At 40.7% G+C, this 19,283-nt stretch overlaps 1 protein-coding gene across 1 annotated transcript in view; it reads right to left on the reverse strand.

Annotated features, from left to right (window-relative positions):
- Window positions 1-19,283, reverse strand: part of LOC117511711 (retinal-specific phospholipid-transporting ATPase ABCA4-like) — a 210,397-nt gene that overhangs the window by 77,815 nt on the left and 113,299 nt on the right. Inside the window, exons 27-32 of the mRNA XM_034171629.1 lie at window positions 18,532-18,586; window positions 18,307-18,387; window positions 6,082-6,257; window positions 5,794-5,918; window positions 5,137-5,235; window positions 4,857-5,046 (exon numbers count right to left, since the gene is read on the reverse strand). Of these exons, the coding sequence (XP_034027520.1) occupies window positions 4,857-5,046; window positions 5,137-5,235; window positions 5,794-5,918; window positions 6,082-6,257; window positions 18,307-18,387; window positions 18,532-18,586 (726 nt within the window). The remainder of the gene's footprint in view (window positions 1-4,856; window positions 5,047-5,136; window positions 5,236-5,793; window positions 5,919-6,081; window positions 6,258-18,306; window positions 18,388-18,531; window positions 18,587-19,283) is intronic.

A 19,283-nucleotide genomic window follows, 5' to 3' on the forward strand; every position in this document is an offset into this window, starting at 1 on the left:
ATCAGCTAACTGAAAAGTTACCTTTTATAAAGTTAAACCAATAAACCACCCAAAAATTTATCGGAAGCTACAGCTAACCGAAAACTTTCAATATTGTCTCCGGTACACGCTCAGCTAGCCGATTTTGAGTTTTAACACCACAATCACAAACCCAAACAATGAGTCACCACTTCTGTCTTTGTGTACCCCGCCCACTGCTGGAAGCTCCTGTTTGTTATGTATGTTGCAGCAGTGAAGCAGTTGAGAGGTGTTAAGTTCAACAACTCTACCGCAGTAGAAGGAACCTGACCACAAGGTTGCCACAAAAAAGAAAAAGTCATTATTCCTTGACATCATGTAGCACCCCCCCGTGAGGCAGAAGTCTTGGAAAATACAGCTGTTTTGACTTATGGTTTTGATTTCTAAATCAAATTAATCCGGGTAGAATAACTCCATTAATGACAATTCTGCAATTTGTACAAAGTTAAAATATAACACATATATTTTAATTTTACATAATGCACTAATTCTGAAGTTTTGTAACAAACACACATAGATGCCAAAGGGACTGTGGGTAAAATGAGCCTCCACTAACACTGACTGATTGACTCATTCATTCTATGTAAAAACCAATACGTTAATGTGACGTGTGTGTTGGTTTACATATAAATGTGCTTTTGTAAAATATGCCATTTTATTCACATGTAAAACAAAAAAAAAGCCATTTGCAAAAGCCAAAAGTCAAGTTGTGATGAGACAACCATCTGATTTAACCAGGGTCAAAATGCATAGAACACTGCCATCTACTGGCACCCAGATGCTCAGACTCTAACCCATAATCCTTTGCGCACCAGAGAGTTGCTGTGGTTTAAACAGCACAGAGAGAATCCACGACGACAATTGTAAATGAAGATTATACAACCAAAATGTACATTTTTATTTCTTTTCATCAGCTGCAGCAAGAGGCTGCAACAACTCTCCGGTGCACAAAGGATTATGGGATATCTCAATACTTAGGGCGAATACTTGCCATGAACACTACTGGCCAGTAGATGGCAGTAGAGACCATGAAAACTTGCCAAAATAAATATTCTAAATATATAATCCGTGTCTGCTACGTTTAATCTGGGTGGAATTTAATAAACGCAAACCGAATTTCAAACATCTTATATATATTACTCTGGAACAAAGATGACAAAGAGTGTTGTAAAGGTCAATAAGCACGACATTAAAGAGCAAACAGGAAGTGATTGCAGATCATAGTGATTCCAAATGAAAATAATGGAGATGCAACCTGAGCTTCTTTTGGCATTTTTGCATAAAACAAACACAATAACAATGTCTCGTATAAACCCAGAGAATATATTCACGAGAGTGTTAGGCACAATATACAGTACAAAGGGCTTAATGCTGTTGTCTGTGTGAAGCCTGATCAGAGCGTCTCAAATCTATTTCTCCTGTTGTGAACTTACCCATAATGCACTGGCACTGCCAAGGCATGTCCACACTAAAACCTTCAAAATTAGTGCAATACTAAACTAAAATATATAGCTGATATTTTCACTTTATAAAACTTCAGACATGACGTTAATTTAAATAACATGTCAGAAATTAGTTTGGTTAAAATTTTAACCATAATTTAAAACTGTATGCCTTTGGGTGACTTGGGTGATATTTCCAGTAAGTTAGTATGGTGTCAAAAGAAATGATCTTTTCTTCTTCTTCTTCTTGTTTTCTTCTGTGACCAGTTCTCCTCTGACTGTAGAGGATAGAGAGGTTTCTCCTGAAACTAGCCCTCCTCTGTTTGAAGAGACTAGAACTGTACATCTACTACAAAATATTTAACAGGTAAGCACTAAAATCTTTGATATCAGAATTCACAAATGTTTTTAACTGCTAAAGCTTTATTTACTACACCTGCAAAAATATGTTAGTGATTGGACCAAAATTCGGAAGACGATCGGTCCGCTGATGGTTTTCAAAGTTGTCTGAAAAGCTAATCCGATAATGAAAACATTAGCTTCGATAATTGGTGGTTAGCGGATTAGCGGAACTGTGCCCACCACTGACTGGGGTGCAGCCGCCACTACTAAAGAGGGCTAAAAGGACACAAAGTACCCGGATGTGCAATACAGCATGCATGTTGAGTGAACAAGATTTATCCAACTACATACATAAATGTAATTTTTGGAGACAAAACCTAAAACTACCATGGGAGAAATGAATTAAAACTTTATTGTAACTCTTTATCATTGATTGAATCCAATAATGCTTCAAAACTAGTTTCTTTTATAGATAAATTTGATTTGTAAATGTTTGGTTGCCCTATATTTTCTTTTCTTTTATTACATGTAGATAATATACAATAAGCCCCTTATGTTCTTTTACTTTTTAATTTTATGTGTGCAGCTGTTTCAAGATTTTGTACAGTACCTGTCTTGTTGAACTGAGTGAACTGGGAACATTTGGAGGTTCCCACTGTCCGATAGATCTTCAACTCGGCGGAGCTTTTCTAGCATCCCGGTGTAGGTTGGGGGCATTGAACCAGAATGGGCAATGTTCAAAGCTTCCACTGCTGAAGCTGCAGCAGAGAGCTGTGGCCTGAAGGTCTTAGGTGCCTTAAGGGGCGGCAACCCTCGAACACTGTGATGGACACCGGTGGTCAGGGAAGCCATCCGACGGAAGAAGGAGGCCTTCTTGGATACATTATATCGGAGGACTCCAGTGACAGTTGCAATGTACCGACAGGCCCGAAGCAGCCTCTGCTGTGGGGGAGGCAAAGCAGCTGGATGAGAGGAGTTCAGAGCAACCATGGAGAAGGACTTTCGGGCGACACCAAGGTGCTTCTGGTGGACTGTGAGGCACCTCAGCAGATGAAAACGGGAAACCATCCAAGCTGTCTACAGTAAAGATGGGACTCTGTTGATCTCAACTGAGGATGTAATCCGATGCTGGAAGAAACACTCCTGCATCAGACCGGAGTGCCCTATATTGTAGGGGCAGAGCTGGAAGCTGATGGAGGATATTCATCAATTTCGCTGGTGGAAGTCACTGAGGTAGTCAAACAACTCAGTAGTGGCAAGGCCCCGGGGGTTGATGAGATCCATCCAAAAATGCTGAGAACTTATAGCTGCCCCTTAACAATGTCGATCTACTGGTCTTGGATGAGATGTCTCTTCAATATTGCATTGAGGTCTGGGACAGTGCCTAGGGAGTGGAAAACTGGGGTGGTGGTCCCCATATTTTAAAAGGGGGACCAGAAAGTGTGTGCCAATTACAGGGACATCACACTACTTAGCCTACCTGGTAAAGACTACTCCAGGGTGCTGGAAAGGAGGGTTCGGCCGGTAGTTGAACCTGTGATTGAAGAGGAACAATACGGGTTTAGTCCTGGTCGTGGAACAACTGACCAGCTCTTTGCTCTCACAAGGATCCTGGAGGGGGCCTGGGAGTATGCCCATCCAGTCTACATGTCTTTTGTGGACTTGGAGAAGGCATATGATCGGGTACGCCGAGAGATACTGTGGGAGGTTCTGCGGGAATATGGAGTGAGGGGGTCCCTTTGCAGGGCCATCCAATCTTTGTACTCACAAAGCGAGAGCTGTGTTAGGGTGCTTGGCAGTAAGTCAGACTCATTTCTGGTGGGGGTTGGCCTCCACCAGGGCTGCATCTTGTCATCAATCCTGTTTGTGATGTTCATGGACAGGATATTGAGGCGTAGTCAGCAGGGAGGAGGGTTTCCAGTTTGGTGGGCTCAGGGTCTCATCGCTGCTTTTTGCAGATGATGTGGTTCTATTGGCTTCCTTAGCCTGTGACCTCCAACACTCACTGGATTGGTTCGTAGCTGAGTGTGAAGCAGCTGGGATAAGGATCAGTGCCTCTAAATCTGAGGCCATGGTTCTCAGCAGGAAATTGATGGATTGCCTACTCCGGGTAGGGAATGTGGTCTTGCCCCAAGTGAAGGAGTTCAGGTACCTCGGGGTCTTGTTCACGATTGAGGGGACAGTGGAGCATGAGATTGGCCGGAGAATGGGCACAGCAGGAGCGGTATTGCATTCACTCTACCATGCTGTTGTGACGAAAAGGGAGCTGAGCCAAAAGGTGAAGCTCTCAATCTACTGGTCAATCTTTGTTCTTACTCTCACCTATGGTCATCAGGGTTGAATCATGACCGAAAGAACTAGATCGTGGGTACAAGCGGCGAAATGGGCTACCTTAGGATTGTGGCTGGTGTCTCCCTTAGAGATAGGGTGAGAAGCTGAGTTATACATGGGGAGCTCAGAGTAGAGATGCTGCTCCTTCACATTGAAAGGAGCCAGCTGAGGTGGTTTGGGCATCTGGTAAGGATGCCCCCTGGGCGCCTCCCAAGGGAGGTGTTCCAGGCACATCCATCTAGGAGGAGACCCCGGGGAAGACCCAGGACTAGGTGGAGAGATTATATCTCCACACTGGCCTGGGAACGCCTCGGGATCCCCCAATCAGAGGTGGTCAATGTGGCCTGGGAAAGGGAAGTCTGGGAATTACGTGCCCCCATGGTGGGCCAGATGTGACTATATGTGGTAGGGAGAATAAGGGGCAGGGTTGCTTTGAGATGCTGGCGAGTTGAGTCTACAGCATCACTATCAGTGGCTACCAGCTGATGTGGACTGAATATGTTTGTTCTTATATCTGAGTTAACATGCCTTGCTATGCTGCTAGCTGTACTACGGACCACCTAAAAAGGCTGTGCTCCAATACTTCCATCAAGTAAAATTTGTTTGCGTTTAATCTGTATGTTAGCTCTGGTGACAGGGATTGGTAGCTTGTTGATGCTAGCTGCACTGTTACTCCGCGGTTACTGAGGCAGATGTTTTCAGAATGCAAACCTGCCCACTCACCTGTGGAGGGGGAAGTCCTCCGGCTCCATCAGGACAGTCTGGGAGCATGGTGAGTTTCCTGTCTGTGCTGCATTGGCAGTCTGGAGAGGGTCTGAAGGAGTTCCACTCTGGACCTGACAGCAGCTCTATCAGGGCAGGGTTAACCAGAGGCATCTCCCACTCCGTGGTGATGTTGTTACATGGGAACTCTCTACCGGTGTCAAACAAAACAGCACATTGCATCTTCTTCTTGGCCATTATGTCTGGAAAAATATACAGCTGAAACTTTTAGGTTACTCACTCCAGTGGTTCATCCACCATGCAACGAGTCCCAAAACCAGGTTTGTCCAGCAACACCGCACCAAGGTATCTCATCTGTCCATCCATAGGATGCTCATTACTGCAATATATATAGTACAATACAGATCCTTATGCCAAAATAAAACATAAAAAAATGAAACGCATGCATCTTGTTCACAGATATTTTAGTTAGGTTGAAACAAAAACTGGTAGCATGCTGGCTTAGTGGTTAGCAGTGTTGCCTCACAGCAAGAACATCTTGGGATCAATTCCCTCTTGGTGCTTTTCTGTGAAGTTTGTGTGGGTTTTCTCCAGGTACTCTGGTTTCCTCCCTCTTCCAAAGACATGCCGGTTATGTGAATTGGAAACTTTAAGATTGGCTGTTGATGTGAGTGAGAGCATGACTGTGTTTGTCTGTCTATATGTGGCCCAGAAATAGACTGGAGTCCTGTCCAGAGTGTACCTCACCTACTGCCCTATGACTTCTGGGATAGGCTCCAGGCCATCCCCATCCCCCACCTATGAACATTGATTGGACTAAGTGGGTATAGAAATTGAATAATAAATTAAAACTAGGCTAAAGAATTTAGTAAATGTCATATACTGCATTTAATTGCAATTAAATTGAGTTTCTTGATCTAGTCGAAGAGGTGCTCACCTGAAGAATGTGTACTGTCGCCCATACATCCAGGGAGTGAGGGTTAGACTAGGATACTCTCCAAAAGGTGGAAGAATCATTGTGAATGTCAGCGCTAAGAAAATAAAACTGGCTGGCAGCACAATCTAGCAACAGATGAGACAAGAACAACAAAAAAAACATTTAACACTCCGACATCAGCATACTGTATCGGACAAACTCCACGGGCTGTCTGCATTTAAAACTGCAAAAGCATATGGATTATAAATTCAGTTCAACATGCTGACAAACACTGCAGACTGAGCTGACCTGTGCAAAGAAGTCTTTGTAGGAACGTGTAGCATGATGAAACCTCTTGATCAGCAAGGCGAAGAACTGTTTGATGATCAGACAAAGGCCTTTGACCTTCTCGCTTCCCCCATCTGCATTGTCCTGTGGGAATCCACCTGGGCTCTGACCACTGGTTTGCACAGTCCCATCTGTTTCTGGAATATAGGGCTGAAATCATGTATCCCAGCTTAAATGTGCTAATGTATTTTAAAAGGCTGGTCAGCAACACTGTAAAACCTGATAGGTTAGACAAGCCAAATGATTTGAAGAAACAGATCATCTTAAACCCTTTAAGTTTTGATAACTTGAATAATGTAAATATGCAGATTTGTCTTATGACTTGCAATAAACTTGGTTGATTTGTGTTAAATTAACTTATTCTATTTGATGCATCATACTCATTAAATTTAAAGTATTTTACAGTAATTCATAACATTTTGAAAACTCATTTGAAATATTTTATGCAAACATGCTTTTATATATATAAACGCAACACTTTTGGTTTTGCTCCCATTTTGTATGAGATGAACTCAAAGATCTAAAACTTTTTCCACATACACAATATCACCATTTCCCTCAAATATTGTTCACAAACCAGTCGAAATCTGTGATAATGAGCACTTCTCCTTTGCTGAGATAATCCATCCCACCTCACAGGTGTGCCATATCAGGATGCTGATTAGACACCATGATTAGTGCACAGGTGTGCCTTAGACTGCCCACAATAAAAGGCCACTCTGAAAGGTGCAGTTTTGTTTTATTGGGGGGGGGGGATACCAGTCAGTATCTGGTGTGACCACCATTTGCGTCATGCAGTGCAACACATCTCCTTCGCATCATCCGTGAAGAGAACACCTCTCCAACGTGCCAAACGCCAGCGAATGTGAGCATTTGCCCACTCAAGTCGGTTACGACGACGAACTGGAGTCAGGTCAAGACCCCGATGAGGACGACGAGCATGCAGATGAGCTTCCCTGAGACGGTTTCTGACAGTTTGTGCAAAAATTCTTTGGTTATGCAAAGCGATTGTTCCAGCAGCTGTCCAAGTGGCTGGTCTCAGACGATCTTGGAGGTGAACATGCTGGATGTAGAGGTCCTGGGCTGGTGTGGTTACACGTGGTCTGCGGTTGTGAGGCTGGTTGGATGTACTGCCAAATTCTCTGAAACGCCTTTGGAGACGGCTTATGGTAGAGAAATGAACATTCAGTACACGAGCAACAGCTCTGGTTGACATTCCTGCTGTCAGCATGCCAATTGCACGCTCCCTCAAATCTTGCGACATCTGTGGCATTGTGCTGTGTGATAAAACTGCACCTTTCAGAGTGGCCTTTTATTGTGGGCAGTCTAAGGCACACCTGTGCACTAATCATGGTGTCTAATCAGCATCTTGATATGGCACACCTGTGAGGTGGGATGGATTATCTCAGCAAAGGAGAAGTGCTCACTATCACAGATTTAGACTGGTTTGTGAACAATATTTGAGAGAAATGGTGATATTGTGTATGTGGAAAAAGTTTTAGATCTTTGAGTTCATCTCATACAAAATGGGAGCAAAACCAAAAGTGTTGCGTTTATATTTTTGTTGAGTATATATATATATATATACAACCCCTGACAAAAATTATGGAATCACCGGCCTCGGAGGATGTTCATTCAGTTGTTTAATTTTGTAGAAAAAAAGCAGATCACAGACATGACACAAAACTAAAGTCATTTCAAATGGCAACTTTCTGGCTTTAAGAAACACTATAAGCAATCAGGAAAAAAAAATTGTGGCAGTCAGTAACGGTTACTTTTTTAGACCAAGCAGAGGGAAAAAAAATATGGAATCACTCAATTCTGAGGAAAAAATTATGGAATCATGAAAAACAAAAGAACGCTCCAACACATCACTAGTATTTTGTTGCACCACCTCTGGCTTTTATAACAGCTTGCAGTCTCTGAGGCATGGACTTAATGAGTGACAAACAGTACTCTTCATCAATCTGGCTCCAACTTTCTCTGATTGCTGTTGCCAGATCAGCTTTGCAGGTTGGAGCCTTGTCATGGACCATTTTCTTCAACTTCCACCAAAGATTTTCAATTGGATTAAGATCCAGACTATTTGCAGGCCATGACATTGACCCTATGTGTCTTTTTGCAAGGAATGTTTTCACAGTTTTTGCTCTATGGCAAGATGCATTATCATCTTGAAAAATGATTTCATTATCCCCAAACATTCTTTCAATTGATGGGATAAGAAAAGTGTCCAAAATATCAACGTAAACTTGTGCATTTATTGATGATATAATGACAGCCATCTCCCCAGTGCCTTTACCTGACATGCAGCCCCATATCATCAATGACTGTGGAAATTTACATGTTCTCTTCAGGCAGTCATCTTTATAAATCTCATTGGAACGGCACCAAACAAAAGTTCCAGCATCATCACCTTGCCCAATGCAGATTCGAGATTCATCTCTGAATATGACTTTCATCCAGTCATCCACAGTCAGTAACGGTTACTTTTTTCGACCAAGCAGAGGGAAAAAATCTGGATTCACTCAATTCTGAGGAATAAATTATGGAATCACCCTGTAAATTTTCATCCCCAAAACTAACACCTGCATCAAATCAGATCTGCTCGTTATTCTGCATCTAAAAAGGAGTGATCACACCTTGGAGAGCTGTTGCACCAAGTGGACTGACATGAATCATGGCTCCAACATGAGAGATGTCAATTGAAACAAAGGAGAGGATTATCAAACTCTTAAAAGAGGGTAAATCATCACGCAATGTTGCAAAAGATGTTGGTTGTTCACAGTTAGCTGTGTCTAAACTCTAGACCAAATACAAACAACATGGGAAGGTTGTTAAAGGCAAACATACTGGTAGACCAAGGAAGACATCAAAGCGTCAAGACAGAAAACTTAAATCAATATGTCTCAAAAATCAAAAATGCACAACAAAACAAATGAGGAACGAATGGGAAGAAACTGGAGTCAACGTCTGTGACCGAACTGTAAGAAACCGCCTAAAGGAAATGGGATTTACATACAGAAAAGCTAAACGAAAGCCATCATTAACACCTAAACAGAAAAAAACAAGGTTACAATGGGCTAAGGAAAAGCAATCGTGGACTGTGGATGACTGGTTGAAAGTCATATTCAATGATGAATCTCGAATCTGCATTGGGCAAGGTGATGATGCTGGAACTTTTGTTTGGTGCCGTTCCAATGAGATTTATAAAGATGACTGCCTGAAGAGAACATGTAAATTTCCACAGTCATTGATGATATGGGGCTGCATGTCAGGTAAAGGCACTGGGGAGATGGCTGTCATTATATCATCAATAAATGCACAAGTTTACGCTGATATTTTGGACACTTTTCTTATCCCATCAATTGAAAGGATGTTTTGGGATCATGAAATCATTTTTCAAGATGATAATGCATCTTGCCATAGAGCAAAAACTGTGAAAACATTCCTTGCAAAAAGACACATAGGGTCAATGTCATGGCCTGTAAATTGTCCGGATCTTAATCCATTTGAAAATCTTTGGTGGAAGTTGAAGAAAATGGTCCATGACAAGGCTCCAACCTGCAAAGCTGATCTGGCAACAGCAGTCAGAGAAAGTTGGAGCCAGACTGATGAAGAGTACTGTTTGTCACTCATTAAGTCCATGCCTCAGAGACTGCAAGCTGTTATAAAAGCCAGAGGTGGTGCAACAAAATACTAGTGATGTGTTGGAGCATTCTTTTGTTTTTCATGATTCCATAATTTTTTCCTCAGAATTGAGTGATTCCATATTTTTTCCCTCTGCTTGGTCTAAAAAAGTAACCGTTACTGACTGCCACAATTTTTTTTCCTGATTTCTTATAGCGTTTCTTAAAGCCAGAAAGTTGCCATTTGAAATGACTTTAGTTTTGTGTCATGTCTGTGATCTGCTTTTTTTCTACAAAATTAAACAACTGAATGAACATCCTCCGAGGCCGGTGATTCCATAATTTTTGCCAGGGGTTGTATATATATACGAGGTCTATTAGAAAAGTATCCGACCTTATAATTTTTTCAAAAAACATGGATTTGAATCACGTGTGATTGCGTCAGCCAAGCTTGAACCTTCATGCGCATGCGTGAGTTTTTTCACGCCTGTCGGTTGCGTCATTTGCCTGTGAGCAGGCTTTGAGTGAGGAGTGGTCCACCCCTCTCGTCGCTTTTTTTCATTGTTTAGGAATGGCTCAGAGACTGCCGCTTTGCTTGATCAAAATTTTTTCAGAAACTGAGAGGGACATCACAGTGGACACCATTCGAGAAATTCAGATGGTTTTTGGTGAAAATTTTATGGGCTTCAAAGAGATTACAGAGTGTTACTGTCGCTTTAAGGATGGCCCAGAGCGACTGGTGGTGCACCACGCACCGAAGCCGCCATCGACAGGCTGAGCGACCATTTCATTTCTAAACGGATGCTGTATGGATCCGTGACCATCGTGTGCAATTTCTCTGGTTATCACAAGAGCTGGACATCAACCATTTTCCGGCAGATTTCACTTTTAACAAGAGATTTTGTCATGGAAAGCCGAGCGGAGGCTTCGCGCGTCACGATGGATTCGCTACTGGAGCCTCCACTCCTCTTTCCATGACAAAAACTCCTGTAACAGTGGAATGTGCCATTCATTTCCAAACTGGACGCTGTGTTTTATCCGGGATGTCATCTGACTAGCACAGGAATTGTGAAAAGACGTGGACATCAGCACTTTTTCGGCACATTGAGACAGATGTGCGGAGGAATTCCGCGTGTCACGGCGGTGCCGCATGGCACAAAGCAACGCCGTGATGAAGCCTCACAGGACATGTTCTGGCATGTCCAGGCACATCCACAATTTCTCGGATAATCACTCGATGGAAAAACCACCGACAGCTGTGAGACCAAAACTAACTCAGCCCAGCTTTGGGGACTGGGAGCAACTTTGTGTTCAATCTTTTAGGGTCCTGTCTCACAGGGTTGCAACAGCCTGCAAATTTCAACTGCGAGGGAAATCGCTTGATGTTCGATGGGTGGCGCTCTTCCCTCACTTCACTCGCAGGGCATCTCCACCATTATGCCTGGGTTTTGAATTTTTCAATGTTGGCAAGGTGACAATGGTCCTCCCAATGTGCTCCCAGAGCCATTGTGGTGCCCTGTGACCCTCTGAATGCACTCGCTGCAACTCCTAACATGAGAGATTCATCAAAGAACTGTGGGCTTGGCCACACACATGAGCTGTGGTCACAATAGCGGAGATGGACAGATCATGTTTTGGAATGATCCTGTATCTATCATGTTAGCTTTGCAATTAAAGCTAGCTATAAATGTAATTAGTACGGACAGTTTGTGCAGTTATTGGCCTAATGGCAATTATACTAACATAACATGCTCTCTCTCTCTCTCTTTATGTGTGTATATATATATATTAGGGGTGGGCAAACATAAAAAATCTTAATCGCATTAACTCAATGACTTTCTGTGATTAATCATGATTAATCGCATGGTATATGTGAAGCACAAAAATGAATTCAAAAGCCACTTAAAAGCAGTTTTATTGAAAATGTAAATGAACGCTGCATTTGAAAATGTAAATTTCAACTGAAACACTCTAATGAAATCAAATACGAGTATAAAACCACTGGCAGGTCATTTGTTATCCTGTTTCATATCAAAATGAGAATCTGTAAAAAATAAATAAATAAAAAAACAGTAACCACTGAGGTGGTACCTGAGACTTGTATAGCTTTGGTGAAACGCAAATTCTGCGTTGCAATGATTACAGATAACTTTGCTTCTCTCCAATGCGCCATCCTCAGGGCTGGATCCAGAGTGAAAATCTGACAGATGCATTTTTGCCCAATGATAAAATAAAAATCATACGTGTCCTGTTATTCAATCTTCATTCTTTTATTCGTGTGCAACATACACTGTCACACTTTTTTTTATGTATTTATTATACTTCATGGACCATAGTGAACACTTCTTATTTGTATAAATATGATGTCCTAAAAAATAACACTACAAGTATAACAAAAATTGACTGTAAACAGGATCAAATTTATTGACCAAATCTTTCAATTATACCTGAATCTAATATGATTTTTTCAATCGATAAAATCAATAAAAATTTGACTGCATATATTCTTAATAATATATTGAGATACAGACAGTTCACAGAAGACATTTTCCATTGATACAATCAAAATTGGAAACAGTCCAGCAGGTAACAATATTCATGTCCATGACTAAATATACTAAAACAAATACATCACAATTGTACACATACCACAATTTGATATGTGTACAATTGTGATGTATTTGTTTTAGTATATTTAGATTTTGTTGTGATTTTGCACTTTATAAGCCAATTAAATTGAACTGAAATTGAAAATTTTATTGAGTCTTAAAGTAAATAAATATGAAATTGGTCACTGGATCCTTAAACTTTGGACATAATAAACTCTACATGGTGAATCCTTGATCTCTGGACATAAATAGGAATAAACAAAATCTGCAGTTTTTGTCAAAAGCATTTCCTTTCAAACATTATTGGCATAAATGTCTTTCCATATGTCTGAGATGAGCTCTTAACAGCTGCTGTGCTTCACTTCAGGATGTAATTTGAAAAGAAAATACAGCACGTTTCATTTTGGGAGGAAAAAACGTTTTAGTCAATTGTAGTTTCTTCTCTGTATTACAACGTTTGGAAAGAGGTGTCATTTTATTTAAAGCGGCAATTCATTTTGAAGTTATTAATTCCGACCGGACTCTGTCTCAGCCGCGCAGCGTTTCGAGTTGTGTGAACGGAACGTAGGGCGATTCTCTTTTCTTGACAGCAACAAGACAAGAGTCCCAGTTAGTGACTTTAATCCACACAAAAGTGACTGACGATATTTTAATTACTTTGAGAGGGGTTAAGAAGCGGACTTGCCGAAGAGCAGTGAATCAAAGAACCAAAGAGCTACTGGATCGAAGCAATGCTTCAGTGGTTCATGGTTTCAAAGTGGAGCCGCGCTGCAGAAACGGTTGATTACTGACCATTGAACACTGAATATCCGACTTTATTTGTACGTCGTATGACTCTGAAACTCGGAAAAAATCCGTATAATTTACGGACTATAGGTTGACATGAAAACCACCGAAAAGCTGTGTTCACCGCGGGGACACATTCGGCACTATTCAGGATTATTCATGATTTTTTTTTTACCGATGACGAACGATGCGTAAATAACATTTGACCGATGCAGCTGCATCTGTCCAAACCAGTCTGGATCCGGGCCTGACCCTGTAGAACTTTGTACCGAAAATGTCAACTCAAAGGTTTGGCGTCTTTCTGCATTTTGTTTTGTTGTGCATTGCATAGCCTGTACTTTTCTAGATCCTCGTGTCATTTTCTGTGTGAACTCAGCTATCAGCAGGAAGCAGCAGCATAAACTCGCTCCCGACTGACGCTTTCAAAATAAAAGGCAACAAACAGTCATAAAAGGCAAAAAAAAAAAAAAACACAGCATTAAGAGGAGGAACAAAATTGTCGGCGATAATGACCTCAATAATTAACGCAACGTTAGCGCGTTAATGTTGCCCAGCCCTAATATATATATATATATATATATATATATATATATATATATATATATATATATATATATATACATGCATGTATGTATGTATGTATGTGTGTGTGTGTGTGTCACGTGAACAGCTTGTAGTTTAAATTCCATGCCGTACTTTTGTTTCTGATCACATTTACAAAACACAATGATCTGAACTATTTTAGCCTCTCACAACTGACCTGCAGTATCTTCACAGCCCACCAGGTGGCTGCAGCCAAACTCTGGAAACAATATTAAATAACTATTGTAGAAAGGTTTTCTACCACTGTTCATGTGGTTCAGTTCCAGCAGCTATGTCATGCGTAACTCACAGCATTGAGGAGCAAAACGAAATCTAAATATGTTCTGGAAGACAAACGCAAGGTAACCAGTTGTTTCAGAGCAAACCAAAACAAAATGTTTCGGAGCTGGAGACCCCTGTTAAAAGATATGCAATTAGTATGCATGTTGATCTTGTTTCTGCACTGTTTGATTCCAGCCTGACATGAGTTGACAGGATGGTTTTTATATTTATTTTATTTATTGCATTTTGTTTTTGTTTGTTTACTTTGACACTCCTTGTCATGGGTGGCTGTGATTTAACGCTCACTAAACAATCATACTGGCAGCAGGAGATGTGATTTGGGACTTGGCAGTGACACACAATGCGTTTGTGAGCGGGTGAGGAATCAGCTTACAAATGTTGGTTGCTGTGAGGTAAATACAAGCCAACCAGTTGTTTTGAGGACCCAGTAGGCATACAACACCAGCAACAAAGTTGGGAGTTCACGCTTAGTCTAGCGACATTTAGGCACCGCTGCACATGAGGACTCAGAATATAACAACGGTCTATTAGGTCACCAAAAGGCAGGTTTTACACTAACACCTTCCTGACAAAAAAAATCAAGGCCAGATGCAAGCTATAAAATTTACCATATTCAAAAATCTATTTTTAGAAGAACATCTCTTTGCTTTGTTGTTCTTCCTCCTAGCAGCAAGTCCCTGTCTGTTCCTCTGTGTCCTGTTTGCACTCGGGGCAGTGTGTTTGAGTGTGTCACGGCAGGGTGACGACCGACACAATGAGCAGAGTTTTAAAAACATATTTAAAATCATATTTTTAAACTTTTCTTTTCTTTCAAAGTCTACTCTGAGTGTCTCTGTGAGTGTCCTCACTGCGGTTAAACTAAAAATACAGCTGCAAGGCCCGTGATGCATAACAACACTACCATTTTAAAATGTTTTTGTGAGGACAACATAATGTAAAATGCACTCATAAAACCTTACCTCTGTCAGGCTGCACTTTTGACATAAATACATAAATTCTTAATTGTTCCTGCTCAGAAATGCCAAACCAGTGGCGCACCCAGTTGTTAAGAGGGTGCTGTGTTCCCACTTTTGAAGACATTTTTAACCAAGGCCAAAATATGGCCATCAGGTATTGCAAAGGCCTTGCGTCCATTCATCTGTCCGTCTGTTACATCCAGTTCTATTACTGCCAGGGTCTTCAAAATTCACAGGGAACATTCTTGGGACACACACCTTTAACAAGTTTAAACATGGGTAACCTTGACCTATTTTAAGAAGTATTTTAAGAGGTTAAATTGTCACATTTTGTTTCAATCTGTTCAGTTTGTTTTTAAGTGGCAGCGGTGACAGCCAATCAGAGTGGAGCTGCACCGTGACGTCAGTGGCTGGTCTCTCCAAAACCACTTTGTTTTGTGAGTTGTTTATATACATGTATATTATGTAACAGCTAGCGAGAAATAAACACTTTTAAAACTGAAAACACTGTTTTTGGAACCTGATTACACCTCTGGAGTCATTTACAAGACATTTTGCGGACGTTATCGTGCACACTAACCTCCGCTAACTCAAAGCTAACTTCCTATGGTGTTAAATTTGTCTCCACAGAGGGTGATCTACAAATATTCCTTGATTTGCACAACTTCCGCTTGTTAGATAAATTATATTGTCAAAGCCATGTTTATCGTTTATTATCATCTATTAACATCTGCTCATTTGCAAATTGTTCTTTCTGTATGTTAAGAATCTGCAAACTGTTTTCTTTCAGATATTCACAGCTGCAGCCTGTTTATAGTTTTTAGCAAGCTTCAGCAAAAACCACTCACTCTGTACCTAAAAATCAGGATGATTCAGTTGTTTGCAAATGTATCTACACATGACACATGAATGATTCAGTTGATTACAAATGTATCTGCACAAACATGTTGTGACGATGGACTCAACTCACTCCTCTTATCTTTTGTTTTCTTTACTCAATAAAAGGGCCATGCAATGAGGGGACATCAGAGAACTGCACAAGGCTGTCAGGCTCTGTGTGTCTCTCCTATGCAAAGCCCACTAAAGACATGTCGGCTCTCTGTCTGGCTCTTTTCTTGTATGTCTAGCCGAGAACAAACCTGACATATTTTAACAAACTTTGTTAAGTAAACGATTATTTATTTTCTAATTTAACAGGGTCAAATTAGAAAAAACAGTTACAGGGTGACTGTAAAAGACGGACAGCGTCACGTCAGTCTGACAGGGTCAGAATAAAAAGTCCACTATACGACCAAACAGTTACAGGGTGACTGCAAAAAACATGACAGGGCCATGACAGAATAAAAAAGTCCACTATACGACCAAAGACGTAACAGGGTTACGCCAGAAACATCAAAGTCCACTATATGACCAAATTAACATCAAAAGACCACTATAAGATCAAAGTACTATCAAAATGCCATCAACGTAACATCAAAAGACATCTAACAGTGTGAAAAGTAATAGTGATCAAATTTACGCAGGATTTTACAACAGGATGCGACAGAATACAGCTGTCTAAATGAATGAATGTGATTTGAATGACTGTATGGACGGAATGACGAACAATTCCAGGGGACAAAAATGAAGAGTCTCTGTAAATTGAGAAATCATTCATACGCACCACACCTGTTTGTGTTGAACGACGTGACTGAAAAGAGGCACTAGGCAAGGTCACCCACCTCCTCCAGGAGGTTGAAGTGGTTGACACTTTTCAGTCAAACTGTTGACCAAACAGTAAATAAGGGAAAAATAAATTGTCTGTTTAGGATTCCCTAGGAATCGAACCAACAGACGACCAAAATGGGGAATACACAATCGTGTTGCTATTGTTGCACAAAAAACAATTCACCTGAAGGTGATGTCAAATTTATGATAAAATGCGATCCAGAAGGACAGAAATATGTGGAAAAATGGAAGAGAAAACACGACTTCAAGGGCAAACTGATTGTGTCGGACACTATCAGACAAAATAACTGAGAAAAAGACCGAAAATTCATAGAATTTAATATACTAATCTAATACCGCTCTTGTTAAAAGCTCATGTACACACACACGCAAGGTCTCCTGCAATTTCCTCAAAATAGTTCAGTTGACCCAGTTTATCAGGTTTCACAGTTACGCCAAGCCAAGCATGTGGTGTTTTTCGATAGCAATCAGTAAGTATTAAACTTAAACCACATTTGCTCGACAAGCTGTCCTGTTTATACTGTATATGAAGAATGCTCCGAAAATAGTTCCAGATCAAAATACCCAGGCTGAAGCTCTCTGCATTAAATTATTTCTATTATTCCACAGGTCCTTCATTCTACCATCAACCAGACTGTATAATGTGCACTGCAACCATACAAACCCACTCCACTGACGCTGTTACTCGAACTTGTGCAATAGGTACATGTGCAATAATCTGTTACAATTTCATGTTAAGTGTCACATTTTGTAATCATTTTATTTTTTTAAGTGCCTTTTTACCTCTGTCTTTGGGAGCTGCTGTAACAGTAAACTTTCCCTACTGTGGGATTAATAAAGTTTATCTTTATCTTTATTACAAAAGAAACACTATCCACTACAGCTGGGTATCGATTCACATTTCAAGAATCAATTTGATTCTGATTCTTAAGATTCAGAATTGATTATTTTGATTTGATTCCATCCGATCCAATATTAATTTCGGTTAGTGTTATTTAAACCGTTTTTGAGCTGTTACCTAGATTGTCTAGTTATACAACATAATACTAATATTAAACTGACATTTGACAGCAAATTAATGAAGTATTGGCAGTTGATGCTTATAGACTGACGGCACAGACCAATCCCCCTCCCAGAATGATAGAGTAGTATTTTTATTTTACAAACATACTGAAGGGCAGAATTACTGAACAGATCCAGGGCAGCCAAAAGAGGGCACCAGAGGTACTTGGTTCATTGACCCTGACACAGGTGCATTTCTACACGCTTCCATTGTTTTGGCCTGATGCCTCCTTTCTTTTGGGTTTAAATAAGGCTGTAACAAAGATTTGTTGCCATTTTTTCAACCAGCATCTGTCAGCTAGTTCCTGACTTTCATATGCCGTGCTCTGATTGGCTAGCTGTTGGCAGTAAGCTCTAACGCTATTGGTCAGTGGGAACCGATCCAATATAACTTTTGGTCATAGCCTTTTTGGATCTGTTTGGATCCAACATAACTTTCTGGTGCCAAGCATGACAAAATAGTGGAGAACATACATATATATATATATATATATATATATATATATATATATATAAGCCAAAAGCTGCAGTCACCTTGTGGTTGTTCCGTTTCAACTGCCACTCTGCTGAATCCACAGAGACTGGCTCGAGAAATCTGCTGCAAGAATTTCTTATCTAAGAGAATTGTAGTTGGATACAAAGGACACAACTCGCATGAGGAGGGGTAGAAGCAAAGGGCTCAAAGAGGTACAACTCCACATTTACACACAATAACACAACAGGAGACACGAGTGGCACAATGGAAAGTTTTTCTTTTACCTTGTATATTTTTGCAGTTGGTTGCACTCCCGTCAGCGGTAACCTTTAAGAAAATCTACAAGAAAAGCACATTTCTTTATTGACAGGAGCCAAATGACAGCTGCTGCAACAGTTGCTTGTGCTGCTCAAACTGCCAGAAACTGATTCAAGAAAGCTCACCTTCATGGCTGAATGGCAGTTTACACTGTTAGAGTGTGTTTGGTTGCCTGTGGGTGAGTGGTTTGCTGATGTCTGCGTTGTGAACAGCCTGTGATGGTGGTGGGGTTATTGTACCACCAGGCAATGAAAACAGCTGCATTTTACTGATGGCAACTTGAATGTACAGAGATGTTATGATGAGATTCTGAGGTCCACTGTCATGCCATTCAAATTATTCAGAGTATATGTACAACTTTATATTAGTTGTACATATACTCTGAATAATTTACTGTTAAATTTCACTATCTTTTATTTGGCTAAAAATTACTTGCACCACAGAAAGCACCTTTTTGGAGTTGTACTCAAATCTCATTATAATGCAAATTACAATGACAATAAAGACAATTCTGATTCTGATTCTGCTGCCATCATCTCATATTGCAATGTGAGAAGCATGACAATGTTGATATGTCACATAATTTGCATGTCTACGATGGTTTGGATTGATGTGTATGACAGCTTCTGCCAATTCCTGCCAATATCCAGCAACATCACACAGTCACTGAAGAGGTACAGATCAACAGATCACACAGGCCACAATCAATAATCTGATC

Source organism: Thalassophryne amazonica, chromosome 1 (assembly GCF_902500255.1).
Source record: "Thalassophryne amazonica chromosome 1, fThaAma1.1, whole genome shotgun sequence".
Taxonomy (NCBI): domain Eukaryota; kingdom Metazoa; phylum Chordata; class Actinopteri; order Batrachoidiformes; family Batrachoididae; genus Thalassophryne; species Thalassophryne amazonica.